Source organism: Tachypleus tridentatus, chromosome 6 (assembly GCF_004210375.1).
Source record: "Tachypleus tridentatus isolate NWPU-2018 chromosome 6, ASM421037v1, whole genome shotgun sequence".
NCBI classification, from domain to species: Eukaryota; Metazoa; Arthropoda; class Merostomata; order Xiphosura; family Limulidae; genus Tachypleus; species Tachypleus tridentatus.
The window spans coordinates 132,042,802-132,060,019 of record NC_134830.1 but is presented as its reverse complement, the minus strand read 5'-3'; the positions used below and the strand labels follow the sequence as shown (position 1 = coordinate 132,060,019).

The window sequence follows — 17,218 nt, the reverse complement described above, 5'->3', positions numbered from 1 at the left end:
CGTTTTATAATTTATCTAGGACAAGCTTCGAATTTATTATGTTATATATTAAGATCTTAAATAGCCTGAAATTTTAATTGTAATTTACACGTTAACTGAATGTCGTTATGTATCCAACTTATGATGTTTGTCAAAAAGATTGATACACACACAATTGTCTTTCTTAACAGAAATACATTTTAATATACAAACAGCAATACAATTGATACGGTTATTACAAATAATGATTTATATATAAAAGTTTTACAAACTTACAAATAATATTGAGTCTTCTATCTGGTCTGGAATTGAATATTTTATCAGCGTTCACGATGAGTTAATTAATTTTCAAGTTCATATTGGTACAGTTCACTTAACGGGTAAGCTATTTCTCGCTGCTCACACGTGAGGTTTTCACCGAAATCTAATGTCCTAGTAGAAACACTAACGTCCATTTTCTGAAGTTGAACGGTTTGTAATGTTCGAAATGTATAAACGTTCTGATCAAACATCTGTAGTTTTTTTCGATTAATGAACGTTTACCAAAGTTATAGCTTCCGAGATTTATAGCATACTAACTGTAGCAAACCAACAATATTATAATGTCTGTCTGCATTGCGTTGGTTACCTTTTATAAACTTTAAGGCGAAGTTATCGAAAGTTCAATTTTCTGTAAATTTAAATAACAGGTGGCACTTTCTCAATACACATTTAATGATATAAGTTACATGGATTTCTAGATATATATTCAACTAAAACAAAAATCGGTATTAAAATAAATGCATAACAGTAAATCCGTTACAAGACCTGCTATATCGTTAGGCCTTATGTATAATCAACAGTAATCCAATCTTGCACATTATAATTTTGTGTCTTAAGAAGTTGTTCACAGAGCCACTTCCTCATACATATTTTCACAAACACACATATATCAAACTAGACAGTTTATCTCGACTTTATATCTTGAAGAACAAGGAAATACAGACAGGAGAAGATCTGCGTTTAAGACGTGAAGCTACAACCTATCAAAGTCAGCATCAGTTCAGTTTCTTAATGACTTTCTTGGGGGTGGAACTCCACCATGGTTGGATATTAAACAGGAGCTTCTCTTTAGTAGATTAGCATCGGGAATTTCCGGACTTTTCTTATTAGCTGCACTGAGACACAGAAGAAACTCACCGAGACTTACAAGACTAGGGATTATTTTACAAGATATATTTTACTGTCGTCATATCATAAACGTCAGATTCTCCATACACCAACCATTTTGTCAAATGTTTTAGCCAAAATAGTTTTTAATGTAGTTAATGTTAACAGAAATGGAATATATTTATTTTAATAATTTTAGTGAAAGAATGTGTGAATGATATTGTTTATGGTGTAATATTACTTTAAAAAAATAAGACAAAATATTACAGTTTTATTTCTATATATATCCCACGCATTTCATTTTTAATAAACGAGATAATATTATCTTTAGTATTTATAAGTTGTTGCAGCTTTGTACAAAAAGAAAGATAAGTCACTGTGAATACTTTAGTTTTTGTTAGTTTTAGTACAGCGTAATTAGAAAGTTTCAGGTAATAATAGAAAGACCAAAATAATAATAATGTTGAAATAAAGTATAGACTTTTGAACACAAATTCATATATATTCATAAGAATTACAAATTATGTTACTTTTTACCGTCATAACGGTCGTGTGAGTCATTTTGTAGTTCGCTGTTGTGACACCGATATATCTTTCGATTTACGACGCTAAAATCAGGGGTTCGATTCCCTTCGGTGGACACAGCAGATAGCCCGAAGTGGTTTTGTTATAAGAAAAACACGAACACACACTTATTTTGTATCAGTAAAAATTATAATTAGTTATTTGTTTTATTTTTGTTTATTTGGAATTAAGCATAAGGCTATACAATGGGCTTTTGGTGCTCTGCCCACCACAAGTATCAAATCCCAGTTTTTAGCATTGTGAATCCACAGATATACTGCTGTGCCTCTGGGATGCAGCTAATATTTCATATAACATATTTAAACTTCTGATTTTGTTCCAGGGACGAATTATGAAGTTTTCTTTTCACTTTATCGTATCGTATGGACACAAATTTACTACTTAAAGAAATATATACTTGCATGACTTTAAATCTTAATGTGTATTTGTAAGAAAACTCCAAATATAAAATACTTTACTGCTAAGTTTTAGTATTGCAAATGTGTTACGCTGTAACAATAAGCATTAACTTGTTAGAAGTGTCTTAGTTTTCACTTGTATGCAACTTGAAATTACTTTCTAATTCATGACTGGCGAAAAGTAACAAAAATTCGTACGATTTTCTGATAACATATATAAAATAATCAAACAACAATACAAACCCACACGGCTTTCTGTTGATGTCCATATAAAATAATAAGTAAACAGCAAGTTAATGTCACGATAATGTTAAATTAGTTTATGAACATTGATTAATTACCAGTGATTTTTCTGAATATTGTGTGAGTTTCTTTCACCTTACTTGCTGCTTATTCAAATCAGAAATGGTTTGATCAAACTAACTTAACATGAACCTTAATCTAGACTGTAGTGAAATGGTGAATCTGGAATTTTTCATCTGTTGTGGTTTGATCAAACTAACTTAACATGAACCTTAATCTAGACTGTAGTGCAATGGTGAACCTGGAATTTTTCATCTGTTGTGGTTTGATCAAACTAACTTAACATGAACCTTACTCTAGACTGTAGTGAAATGGTGAACCTGGAATTTTTCATCTGTTGTGGTTTGATCAAACTAACTTAACATGAACCTTAATCTAGACTGTAGTGAAATGGTGAACCTGGAATTTTTCATCTGTTGTGGTTTGATCAAACTAACTTAACATGAACCTTAATCTAGACTGTAGTGAAATGGTGAACCTGGAATTTTTCATCTGTTGTGGTTTGATCAAACTAACTTAACATGAACCTTAATCTAGACTGTAGTGAAATGGTGAACCTGGAATTTTTCATCTGTTGTGGTTTGATCAAACTAACTTAACATGAACCTTAATCTAGACTGTAGTGAAATGGTGAACCTGGAATTTTTCATCTGTTGTGGTTTGATCAAACTAACTTAACATGAACCTTAATCTAGACTGTAGTGAAATGGTGAACCTGGAATTTTTCATCTGTTGTGGTTTGATCAAACTAACTTAACATGAACCTTAATCTAGACTGTAGTGAAATGGTGAACCTGGAATTTTTCATCTGTTGTGCTTTCAGATAGGTTAACGAGAGGCTTACGTAGTCGGTGAAATGTGGATTGAGAACCACTGATAAACAAACAAAACTGTTTGTTCAGTACTATAAAGTGTATTATATTATAGAAGAACATTAACAAAGATAATAATTAAAAAAAAAGGCTTTCTGAGAAAGTTAATTTTTCTTTGCCTCGGACAAGATAACGTCGTCACTGGTTAATTCTAGTATTTTAAACAAAAACTGAAAGTTTTAATGGAGAATGAATTTCGATGGACGCCATCCACGCGTTTGGAACTTCTTGGAGAAGATATTTGGATCACCTATATAAATCTACAGCTCAGGGCAAAATTTATCATTGACAAGTTTAATAGCTTTAGATTTAAAATTTGAGCATCAAAACAAAAAAAATTTACAGGAAAGCTCACTTATTGCACATTTTAAGCATAGAAATTTAAAATATTTTATATACGTAAGATGGAACAAAAGTAAGACAGAACAGAAAGAAAGTTTGTTTGTTTTTGAATATCGCGCAAAGCTACACGAGGGCTATTTGTGCTAGTTGTCCCTAATTTAGTAGTGTAAGACTTGAGGGAAGGCAGCAAGTCATCACTACCCACTTCCAGCTCTTGGGCTACTCTTTTACCAACGAATAGTGGAATTAATCGTCACATTATAATGTCCCCACGGCTGAAAGGGCGAGCATGGTTAGTGTGACGGGGATTCGAACCCGCAACCCTCAGTTTACGAGTCGAACGCCTTAACCTACCTGGCCATGAATTAAAGACTTGAAAAATAACATTGAACTTCTAAAACACGTATATTTAACTCCTGATTTATTAAACAGACTTATCACAAAAACAAGTAAATAAATATTCAAAACATATTATAATACATCTGAAACGATGCGACCATTTCATGTTTAGCATCATTATTTATATAAATACTTTTATTTCAGAAATATGCAAGCCATATTTTTGTAAAGCACTTTAACATCGTTAGTGCTGTTTTTATATAAATACTTTATTTCAGGAAGATGTAACGTATTTTTATTTAATTTTATTAACTGTAGAGGATATAGTTTACACTTTCGTTTTCATTTCTTTGTTAATTTTGTTACGTATTATACTTTATCCCGAACGAGTCTTCGATTTATTACGTTACGTATTATGATTTCAAATAATTGAAAATTTAAATTTACAAGTTAACTGAATGTCAATATGTATCAAATGTATGATATTTACCAACAAGATAGATACACATATTTTTCTTTTTAACACAAATATATTTTAATATACAAACAACAATACAGTTTACAATGACGGTTATTACAAATAGTTATTTCAAATAATGGTTTATATGCCAGAGTTTTACACACTTACAACCAATACTGAGTCTTACATCTTGTCTGAAATTGAATATTTTATCAACAGTTCACAACGAACGAATATTTCAATGTTCATATCGGTACAGTTCACTTAACTGGTAATGTATCTATCGATGCTCACACGTGAGTTTTTCCACTGAAGTTATGCGACGTCTTCGTAGAAATACAAACGTTCTCAGTTAATTATCTGAGGTTGAACGTTCTGTAACTATCGAAATTTATAAACGATCCTGGTCAAATATAGTTGTAGTTTTCAGATTAACCAGCTTTTATCACAATTATAGCTTCCGAAGTTTATAGTATACTGACCGCAGCAGACCAACAACATTATACTGTCTCTTGACGCGTCGATTTATAAGCTTTTAGGAGAGTTTCTAGAAATTCTTGATGACAAGAAAACCACCTGAAATAAAAATGTATCTCAGAACGGCTGATATGGGTATTAGCACTTTTACTGATAAGGAGAGAACAACGTATGGTTTTATTTGCTGTATAAACAGGGCTTCTTTGATTTTGCATTTGTTTATATTTGTTTCCCTACTTAATATCTAGATTCAAAGAACACAAAAAACACCTTCACACGTTTGTTAACACTGTAAATCAAATTAACACAACGTAACGTTAGAAAACACCTTTTTACTTATATTAATTAATAACCTAACATCCAACTGTAACGTCCCCTACATTCCCGCACCCGTTTATACTGTCGTCCCTAAGACATGTATCCGGCAACGGTCACTTTTAAACTCTCTTTTTTTAACCTGAAGATGACCAAGGAAGGTCCAAACGTTGTTCTCTCCTTATCAGTAAAAGTGTTAATACCCATACCAACCGTCCTGAGATACGAGTTTCTAGAAAGCTCAATTGACAACAATACCAGTGATCATTAGTATTTTTCATACATTATACATAGTTGATTCTCTTACTTGAGGTTTAGAGAATAGGAAGGACATTCACAATACACGTTTAACAACAAAAGTTACATACATTTCTAAATCTATATATTTAACTGAAATAAACATTAGTATTAAAATAAATCTGTTATAGTTTATTTTACATTACTTTTCAACTTTCAAAATGACAAGGAGAACCACCCAATGTTTGTAAGGGTACATTGAAATAACATGTGAGTTTAGAATAAAAATATCCAATGTGAACTTTAACCTGTTTGTCTTCTAAAAATACCATTGCCAGAAACTTTCTTCTTTCACAAACGTTTAATTTATGAATGATAATAGTATAGCTGAATAAAGCGTATTACTGAGAACAGCTAGAATTTGTCTTTCTTGAGTGAAACGTTATTAATTAATGAAACATCCTTATTACACCGTTGGGTGTTTTTGGACTATTTAATTAGTTTTTAATCGCTGTCTTATGAGTAAAACCTCTTTCTTGCACATTTTTTGAGTTAAATATGTATTAATAATCAACAATGCCTTGTACGAAGCTCTCAGGTTAGTCCTAACTCTACTGGGAATATCCTATGAAAATACGCTCACCCTTCTCTTCGTCATCTGGTAGCCGTATGTTCGTTCGCAGAAGCGGCATCGATATAAAAAGTAAACGCCCCGATCGGCAGTCATGTCATCCGTGACTCGCGGCTGTACGGGGTTAATACAACGTAGTCGTACCGACAAAGACGAAGAAAGTTTTCCAACAGAAGTGCCGACAGCTGAGACATAAGGCAAGTCATTTCTTGACAGATGAGTTAGTAATTGGAAAATGACTGCACATAACAAATGTTTCTCTGTCACCTTCTTCATTTCCATTACCCGACGATGTGATTCCTGTCTGCTCTGTGATACAACACGTTCACTCATACACGATTTCTTGGAAATGTCGTGACTTAATCAAAATAATACCACCTCACTGGTCTTCAGTACCGTGGATTTAATCAAAATGCTACAATCTCATCAATATTCGATTTGGTTAAACAATACCACATCACTGATATTCAATAAGACCAATCTTAAGTTCAGAAAGTACTAAACAAATATTCATTGTCAAATTATTATATAAGTTACAATATATCTAAGTGGTTTAGTTAAGGAACAACTCCAGTCCACCGCCAGGTGGGGATTGCAGTTTGAGATAACACTATCTTTCTGTAGGTAAGTCGATGGCAGGTATACTTGAGCTAACAAATTGATTAGTACAGAATTTTAAAACTAGAAATAGAGGACCTGATAACACCAAATTATTGTTTTTATTTATATGACACTCAACGTTTCGCCTTACAGATTCTTCAGGATCGTTCACTAAAACATAAACCGAAACTGACATATTTGTTTATGGTTGTTGGGTTTTTTTCTGATTTCACATTAAGCTACATGAGGTCTGTCTGCACTAGCCGTCCCTATTTAACAGTGAAAGAATAGAGCGAAGGTAGCTGGTCATCATCACCCACCGCCAACCCTTGGGCTGTCTTTTACCAAGGAATAGTGGGATTGACCATAGAATTATAACGTCCTCACAAGTGGGACGAGGTTCGAACTTGTGATCCTCACTTTGCGAATCAAGAGCTCTAGTCACTTGGCCATGCCCTAACTAATAGCATAAAACTTCAAAATCGAATTTCCAATTAAAGAAATGCAAAACACTTGGTGTTATACGATCGTTTATTTCTAATATTAAATGTCTTATAAATACCAATATGCACTACACAAATTAAATAAAGGTGTGGTATTTTGTTTATTTGTCTGTTTTTGTAGTGAAAGAGCTTCTTTATGCTATTAAACGTTTCAGAGAAACTTATGTTCGCTTTGTTTCTTATTTTGCGATTTTCTAACTTATTAGTACAAAACATACCAGTTCACATTGTTGGTCGTAAGTCCTCAAAACTTACACACTCGACATTCGTATTTTAACATTTTATTCGTATAGACTAATTTCAGACGTTTCAATGTCAGACGTCGAAAATACACTCTTGGACGAAATACACAAATAACTTCATCTGGTTTAAAGAGAGAACATAACTCACTACATCCAGGTATGTTTACTCTTGAAAAGTGATACTGTATTTGAGAGACAAGTTGCACAAGAGAACGCAGAAGAAACTATGATCTAAAGCCCTGAGAGATACAATCGATCAAAACATGTATAGCGTAGTATAGCACGTTTAACAGAGAAGATAAGGAGAAAGTATTCATAATTATATATTTAAATAGCATTAGCATTGGACAACTAGTACAGGTCATCCTAGCCGACAAGAGATATGTTCTGACCGTGCTTCAGCTCTACCAACAGAATTTAAACACGAATGATGTGAGATGGCTCAATAAATCTGTTTCTCACGGATCTCGACCAATTGACCAGTGACAGTAATATTGGAACTCATCTCTGTAAGATCCCTCGCTGGAACAGTGGCGAGTCTGTGGATTTAAAACACAGGGGTTCGATTCTCCTCGGTAAACAAAGCAGACAGCCTGATGTGGCTTTGCTATAAGAAAACACACAAATCTACAAGATGATAGACTTGGATCCGTCTCTAAAACTGGAAGACGTTTGTTTCTTATAATAGAATTGGTTACTTTACTTAAGCCTGAGAATCCTTAAATGTCAAGTAATACAAGAATTTCTGTCTATACGATTTGTATAAATGAACAGACGGCCCTTTGAATAAAACACACTGTAAATTGAGGTTGGTTTTTTATTAGGGAAGAGGTCATCCAACCGATGTTTTTGTCAAACCTATTAAGACTATAATATATATACATTTAATTTCATCAACCTTTAACATCTTTCGCGTGTTTTCCGTGTTAAATGTGTTTGTTTATTTTTTTAATTTCGCACAAAGCTACACGAGGGCTATCTGCGCTAGCCATCCACAATTTAGTAGTGTAATACCAGAGGGAAGGTAGCTAGTCATGACCACCCATCGCCAACTCTTGGGGTACTCTTTTACCAACGAATAGGAGGATAGACCGTAACATTATAATGCCCTTACGGCTTAAAAGGCCAGCATGTTTGGTGCGACGAGGCTTCGAACCGCGACCCTCAGGTTACGAGTAGAGCGCCTTAACCACTTGGCCATGCTGGACCTATTTCTGTGTTAAAAAAGAAATTATTCAATACGTCATTCTTTCTAGTTTTACCGATAACATCTTGTATCTAATCTGGACCTAACTACACTACGTTTAGGTTTAATTTTATTTGTTTTGTTTATCCAGTAGTGTGATTTTTGAGTAAAATATTTTTGTTTCTTTAGTTTTATTATTATTGAGTTCTGTTGTGTTTTTGTTACACATTCATTTATTTATTCTATTTTGATCTACTCATGAATGCGCACTCCTGTAGTTTGATTTGGAACCTTCACCCTATTGATTAAGTATAAATACATTTATTTTAATTTGTACTTCAAATTTCTGAATGGTTTGAGTTTTAGCATCACTTTATCCATGTATCGTGGAATTTTGGTCTCATTTTGAATATGCATGTGTGTTTACATGTGTATTAAAACCATGATTCAGTTGACCCTGTTGTATGTGTTCAGTAACGTAATTGATTTTAATATGATATTGAACAAGTTAAGATAAAGAATTATACTATTTGTAATGTGAAAGCTATGTTTTTAATTCTAATACTGTAGCACCAACTTCACTAGTGTATGCATGTTTCTGGATTTTCAGTGTCTTAAAAAGTCCACTAACGACTGTTTCAAACTAATACGTTATAAATGTCACATTTGTCAAGCTGCTCCTAATCAAACCAGTGCCTTATAAATACCACACCTTGCAAAGTTCCTTCCAGTCAAATCAATGTATTATAAGTTTCATACCTGCCAAGTTGTTTTCAAACCAACACATTATGAGTGGCGTATCTGAAGATTAATTATGGCAGTCTGTGCAATAAATAAATCTTAAAGATAAAAATAGGATCAACTCTCGAAAAGCACAATAAGATTCTATTCGGATGACAGCCAACATTAAAGAGACTCTATTTGTTTCGGCTGCTTTATTCCGCCATCACAAGAAGTGAAAATGTACATGACAAGTGGGTAGTTTTATAAATAAAATGTTTAACTCATTGTAATCTATGAGGGTGATACGATTATTGCACATAACAAGTCAATATTTTTTTGCAAAACTGTACGTTATTACCAGCTAACCCATTATACCTTTTTAACAAAGAATGATTTTTTTTACAGCACAACAATTCTATTGATTCTCTAACATTCAGTACACTTTAAGTATTAGGTGTATTTAAAATGATTTTCATGTCATTTCATTGAATGATCTGTTTAAACAATGAGTTCAACAAGAGGACAAACTGGAACCTTTTATTATGTTCATAACCTTTCTTCAGTTTTAATGAAAATTACACATTGACAACGCATACTCGATTATTAATATTTGAACGTTTTCGTTTTGTTTATTTTGAATTTCGCGCAAAGCTACATAATGGATATCTACGCTAGCTGTCCCTAATTTAGCAGCGTAAGACTAGAGGGAAGGCAGTTTGTCATTATCACCCATCGCTAACTCTTGGGCCACTCTTTTACCAACGAATATTGGGATTGACCCTTCACAATATACTACTCACACGGCTGAAAAAGTGAGTTATATGCCGAGTTTTAAATAATTATCTTTTACACCAAAAGTCCACAGGCTAGTTCAGTTTCTTTACAACTCAACTGATAAGACGAATTTTTCTTTTTTTATTGTTCATTACAAACCTCGGAACTTTCACTTTGAAAATCGCTCTTTACAGCTAATTGAAAATCACGCGGTCTAACTTCACCTTTTTCTTTTTTCCCACTTATTTACTCCCTCTCTGTATCTGTACATATTTATAATATGCGACAGAAAAATCTGTCCCTCTAGTAACTACCATATTAAACATAACGAGAAAGACTAAGTAAAATTATGTCAACAATATTACGAAATTAAACTACTGAAACAATATACGACTCGTACAGTTACGTAACGAAAGCTTCAACAATTAACCTACAAAAACAATATACGACTCGTACAGTTACTTAAAGAAAGCTTCAACAATTAACCTACAGAAACAACATACGACTCGTACAGTTACTTAAAAAAAGCTTCAACAATTAACCTACAAAAACAACATACGACTCGTACAGTTACTTAATGAAAGCTTCAACAATTAACCTACAGAAACAATATACGACTCGTACAGTTACATAACGAAAGCTTCAACAATTAACCTACAGAAACAACATACGCCTCGTACAGTTACTTAACGAAAGTTTCAACAATTAAAATACAGAAACAACATACGCCTCGTACAGTTACTTAACGAAAGCTTCAACAATTAAAATACAGAAACAACATACGAATCGTACAGTTACTTAATGAAAGCTTTTACAATTAAACTACAGAAATAATATACGACTCGTACAGAGTTACTTAACGAAAGCTTCAACAATTAAACTACACAAACAATATACGACTCGTACAGAGTTACTTAACGAAACTTATCTTAACTATCGTTTTTAACACTCTTGTTCTGGAAACTAAAGAATAAACATTAAATCATTAAACAAAAACTCTTAAACGGAACAGTCTTGTAAATCCAACAGTAATAAATTTTTTTTTTTTTATTAAGCATACAGTTACACAATGAGCTATTTGTTTTGTGCCTATCGCGAGTATCAAAACCCGAGTTTTAATATCATAAATCCCAAGACTTACCACTGAATCATTAGAGGATATTTTGTTTGTAATTTTATTGATTGTATTTATTATAAAAATTACCCTTTATATGTTTACAAGGACGTGAAAGATGTATTAATTTTACATCACAGCCTCTACTGGAAGTTTGGCCTATATTACAGACAGAACAGAGGAAATCCATGTGACCTAGACCTATATCAGTAGCATAGTAGGCCTAACATTAGGATATGCGTGTAGCATCGGCCTATATTATAGACAGAACAAACATAAAATGAGGAACATGAAAGTGATGTATACATATATTATAAACAGAAAATGATTAGCTTGAAGAAATGCATGAGAGGAAATACACGTAACCTAGATCTTAATAGATGTTTTTTTTTCTAAAAAGAAATTAAGGTATATACACCTGAGATGTGTTTCATGATGTTAATTAAATTAAAAATAAACCATTTTCATTTTCCTGTTGAACGTTAAACAAGTATTTCTAACCATGTAAGATCCAAATAAAACTTTTTTATTATCTCACATTCTGCGTTTCTTTTACAAACACCATATGCAGAGAAACAATCAGTTGTTTTACTTAATACGTGATTTTAGAGCTTGAACGGATTTTGGTATGGTTAACTGGCATTTGTGCCTGTATTGCTTTGAGTAAGCATAAGGCTTAATGGAATTTATCATGCACGTGGGCCCTGCATGGCCAGATGAGTTAAGGCGTTCGACTCGTAATCTGAGGGTCGCGAGTTCGAATTCCTGTGGCACTAAACATGCTCGCCCTTTCCCGCCGTGTGGGCGTTACTATGTAATGGTCAATCCCACTATTTGTTGGTAAAAGAGTAGCCCAAGAGTTGGTGGTGGGTGGTGATGACTATCTTTCTTCCCTCTGGTCTTACACTGCTGAATTAGGGACGGCTAGCGCAGATAGCCCTCGAGTAGCTTTGCGCGAAAATCGAAATACAAACAAACAATCATGCACGTGAGTGTATGTAACAGTATACCTCCCAAGTGTTGTTCAAGCAAACTGACGGTAGAAATATAATCACGACCAATATCATGTCTCATCCCGCTTGCTTGATGAGTCCTGGTAATGACGAGAGAGGTCTCTTCGTCACTATATAATGGTTAATATATTTTTACACACTTATTTATTTTCACTGACAACTTTCTACTGTTATTATTAATGTAGTTTTCTCCAGTTGATACTGTGGTCACTTACAACTGAGTCACTTTATTGTATAAAATAAACCTACTTATTAATGTATATGTTTACAATTTTATTTTACTTCCGGAAGTGTAACCTATATTGTAGACATAATAGGATTAACATGACAAAATACCTGGAGCCTAGAGCTATATTATAAAAATAACAGGCCTAACATAAAGAAACTGAATTTACTTGAGCTTGTATTATAGAGAAACCAGGCCTACAATTATTGTGACCTGGAGCTATTTTATAGACAGAATATGACTGACATGAGGAAATGCATGTGACCAGGGCCTATGTTACAGACAGAATAGGCCTAACACGGGTAAATTCACGTGACTGGACCTATATTGTAAACAGAACAGGCCTAACACGGGGAAATTCACGTGACTGGACCTATATTATAAACAAAACAGGCCTAACACGGGGAAATTCACGTGACTGGACCTATATTGTAAACAGAACAGGCCTAACACGGGGAAATTCACGTGACTGGACCTATATTGTAAACAGAACAGGCCTAACACGGGGAAATTCACGTGACTGGACCTATATTGTAAACAAAACAGGCCTAACATGGAGAAACTGCATGTGACATCACCCTGAAATCCACAAAGTGTACTCTGCCTGCATTTATAAAACTTACAACTATTTTATTTCCCTGAGATAACGTTTCCTCTCATCCTCTTTCTCTAAGTTGCCATAAAAATGGATGAAAGTTTGTTTTTATTACACTTGCTTTCCGGTAGTAAATTATCAGAGTTCACTATTGACGTCAGGGTAATTTACTCTCTTTTCCTTATTGGACACAGCTCGTCACAATTAAAGTAACCCCAGAACATGACGATATCTGTGAATGTAGACCAAAAATTGTACATCGTATCAAACTCCTTACGATCTCTTCCATAGTAGAAGATTAAAAACTATTGCTGGTAGTTGTCTTCCTTTGGGACGTTTTTTTTTTACACCATTTTAATAGGGAGAGTTTAAAGGCCTCGTAACACTATTTGAAATACATGTAACGTATGAATATAAGAAAAAATAAAATATTTAATGTTTGAATGGGATACAACACATGCTCAACTTAAAACATCATAATATTTGTGTTGAGTGTTATACAATTTACATACACATAACAACGTGACTTTGCAAAACAACAAAGTATTTAAATAAACACGATTTTTGAAAACTGAAAGTATTGTCTCACTTTTGATATTATTAAACACACAAAACGTGGGAGATTTTGTCGTTACAAACAAATGCGTCATAATTCACTCAAGTCTGTGTTCAGGGAGAACAGTTTATGTTGTGAAATAACACAGTGTGGGTGTATTAATTTGAGTGATTTGCTTGGACCAAAGTACGACTAAATCCGTTACGATTCCGTTATGGGTTTTTTTACTTTTACGTTTTCAACGTTTGTGCCACCCAGTGGCTCAGCGGTACGTCTGTGGACTTACAACGCTAAAAACCGGATTTCGATACCCGTGGTTGGCAGAGCACAGATAGCCCATTGTGTAGCTTTGTGCTTAATTCAAAACAACAACAAAATAACATCAACGTTCGTTTTATTTTTTTACAAAGATTATTACTAGTATATTTTTAGTTCAAAGCTACATGATGATGTATACGAACTCTGGTGGGGAAGTCGAATCGTGAATTCCATAGAAATTTCTACAAACCTAACACTGACCTACGGGAACTTTTACGAAGTTTTTTTTTTTCAAATATATTGTGATACTTTTTATGGGACGTATACGCTCAAGCATCCATATAGCACCCCTTTCTCAAGGCTAAGTGATAAGTCTGAGGGCTAATAACGCTTCAAATTAGGTTTTGATACCAGCAGTGAACAAAGTACAGATAACCTAATGTCTAGTTTCGCCTTAACAACAAAACAAACCTTTTTGCATGTTAAAATAAGTTTTTCCCAACATTATTATGATGGTCACATCCATAATTTGTTAAGCCCTATTGCTATGTTAGTCACATGTAATTTGCATGACTAGGTGGTTAGAGCGCTCGATCCGTGATTGAGGGTCATGGGTTCGAATCTACGTCACACCAAACCGTGTTAGCGTGGTCAATCCCATGTGTAGTCAATCCCAATACTCGTTCGTAAAACAGTAGCTCAACAGTTGGCGGTGGGTAGTGATGAGCAGCTGCCTTCCCTCTAGTCTTAGACTGCTAAATTAGGCACAACTAGCACATGCAGCCTTCGTATAGCTGTGTGCGAAATTAAAAAACAAACAAACAAACAATATTTAATTTGTTAAACCTGTAGCAGATTTACCGTTATACGTTGAGTTTAATATCTACACTTATTTCAGCACAGTTTTCTTTCTTTGCATAGGACATATAATTATGGCTGTGTATTGTACGTTCTCTAAATTTGTAGAATATTCTCGAGCGTAAGAATAAAAAATGTATTAGATGTGTGTGTAAAACACTAGTGACTGGCAATATTGTTGTCAATAGAACTTTCGAGAACCTCTCCTAAAAAAGGTTTATAAATTGACGCACCAAGACAGATTATCTTTGGTCAGCTACAATCAGTGTGCTATAAACCTCGGAAGCTATAATTGTAAAAGTACAGAATTTGACCAGGAACATTTATAGATTTCGAACATTACATACTGTTCAACTTCAGTGAATTACTTCAGACATTAGAATTTCTACTAGGACATTAAATATCTTCACCGGTAAAAATTCAGCGCTGTGAGGCCGATCAAGCTAGCTTGTTTAAGCGAGATGCAACAATATCAAATCAGATATTCAGTTCTAGACTGGATATAAGAATCAGTATTGTGTATAAGTTTGTGAAACTTTTGTATATAAACTATCATTTGAAACAAGCGCTAGTGATAACCTTTATTATAAATTGTATTATCTTTTTGTTTGTATATTTGTGTTAAGAAAGAAAATGGTGTATATCAATCTTGTTGACAAATATCATAAATTTAAAACATATTAACATTTAATTAACTTCTAAACTAAAATTAAAATTTCCTGTTATTTGAACTGTAATACGTAACGTACGTAATATAATAAATCGGAAACTTATTCAAAATAAATTATAATACGTAGCAAACCATGTTGCTCTGATGACCACATGTATAATTTGTTAAATCCTATTGCTATGATGGAAATATAAGAATTTACTTCTGTTGTTGCTTTCTTAAACATATTCTAGTTTTAAACCTTTCGTAACCCTAACCTTAACAGTTGTAATTTAGAAAGTTTCACTAGAGCGTGGTTAACTGGTATGAATAAAGTACCTTGTATGTTTTACGTTGGGACAGCTGCTGCTAACAACGTGTCATTCTACACCTCACTTTTTCATGTTAAAATCTCTGTATTTATTCAGAGTTGTCTAGAGTAAGTCCTTTGCACTGTTAGGAATGAATAAAAATGTGACAGAAAAATTTATAAATATTCAAAGTTTGATCATTGTAATAGTAAAGACATGGTTACTAGAGCATGTTAATAAATAGTTAAGACGTGGTTACTAGAGCATGTTAATAAATAGTAAAGACGTGGTTACTAGAGCATGTTAATAAATAGTAAAGACGTGGTTACTAGAGCATGTTAATAAATAGTAAAGACGTGGTTACTAGAGCATGTTAATAAATAGTTAAGACGTGGTTACTAGAGCATGTTAATAAATAGTAAAGACGTGGTTACTAGAGCATGTTAATAAATAGTTAAGACGTGGTTACTAGAGCATGTTAATAAATAGTTAAGACGTGGTTACTAGAGCATGTTAATAAATAGTAAAGACGTGGTTACTAGAGCATGTTAATAAATAGTAAAGACGTGGTTACTAGAGCATGTTAGTAAATAGTAAAGACGTGGTTACTAGAGCATGTTAATAAATAGTTATGACGTGGTTACTAGAGCATGTTAATAAATAGTAAAGACGTGGTTACTACAGCATGTTAATAAATAGTTAAGACGTGATTACTAGAGCATGTTAATAAATAGTAAAGACGTAGTTACTAGAGCATGTTAATAAATAGTAAAGACGTGGTTACTAGAGCATGTTAATAAATAGTAAAGACGTGGTTACTAGAGCATGTTAATAAATAGTTAAGACGTGGTTACTAGAGCATGTTAATAAATAATTAAGACGTGGTTACTAGAGCATGTTAATAAATAGTTAAGACGTGGTTACTAGAGCATGTTAATAAATAGTTAAGACGTGATTACTAGAGCATGTTAATAAATAGTTAAGACGTGGTTACTAGAGCATGTTAATAAATAGTTAAGACGTGGTTACTAGAGCATGTTAATAAATAGTTAAGACGTGGTTACTAGAGCATGTTAATAAATAGTTAAGACGTGGTTACTAGAGCATGTTAATAAATAGTTAAGACGTGATTACTAGAGCATGTTAATAAATAGTTAAGACGTGGTTACTAGAGCATTTTAATAAATAGTTAAGACGTGGTTACTAGAGCATGTTAATAAATAGTTAAGACGTGATTACTAGAGCATGTTAATAAATAGTTAAGACGTGGTTACTAGAGCATGTTAATAAATAGTAAAGACGTGGTTACTAGAGCATGTTAATAAATAGTTAAGACGTGGTTACTAGAGCATGTTAATAAATAGTTAAGACGTGGTTACTAGAGCATGTTAATAAATAGTTAAGACGTGATTACTAGAGCATGTTAATAAATAGTTAAGACGTGGTTACTAGAGCATGTTAATAAATAGTTAAGACGTGATTACTAGAGCATGTTAATAAATAGTTAAGACGTGGTTACTAGA

At 33.3% G+C, this 17,218-nt stretch overlaps 1 protein-coding gene across 2 annotated transcripts in view; it reads right to left on the bottom strand.

Moving 5' to 3' along the window:
* Positions 1-17,218, bottom strand: part of LOC143253681 (uncharacterized) — a 53,140-nt gene that overhangs the window by 31,315 nt on the left and 4,607 nt on the right. The window contains exons 2-3 of one of the 2 annotated variants that reach the window (XM_076507927.1): positions 6,100-8,039; positions 4,490-5,003 (exon numbers count right to left, since the gene is read on the bottom strand). In XM_076507927.1, the coding sequence (XP_076364042.1) occupies positions 4,953-5,003; positions 6,100-6,420 (372 nt within the window). In that variant the 5' untranslated portion in view covers positions 6,421-8,039 and the 3' untranslated portion in view covers positions 4,490-4,952. Of the gene's footprint in view, positions 1-4,489; positions 5,004-6,099; positions 8,040-17,218 lie in introns of those variants that run through there. The other variant, XM_076507929.1, reaches the window with a different exon arrangement.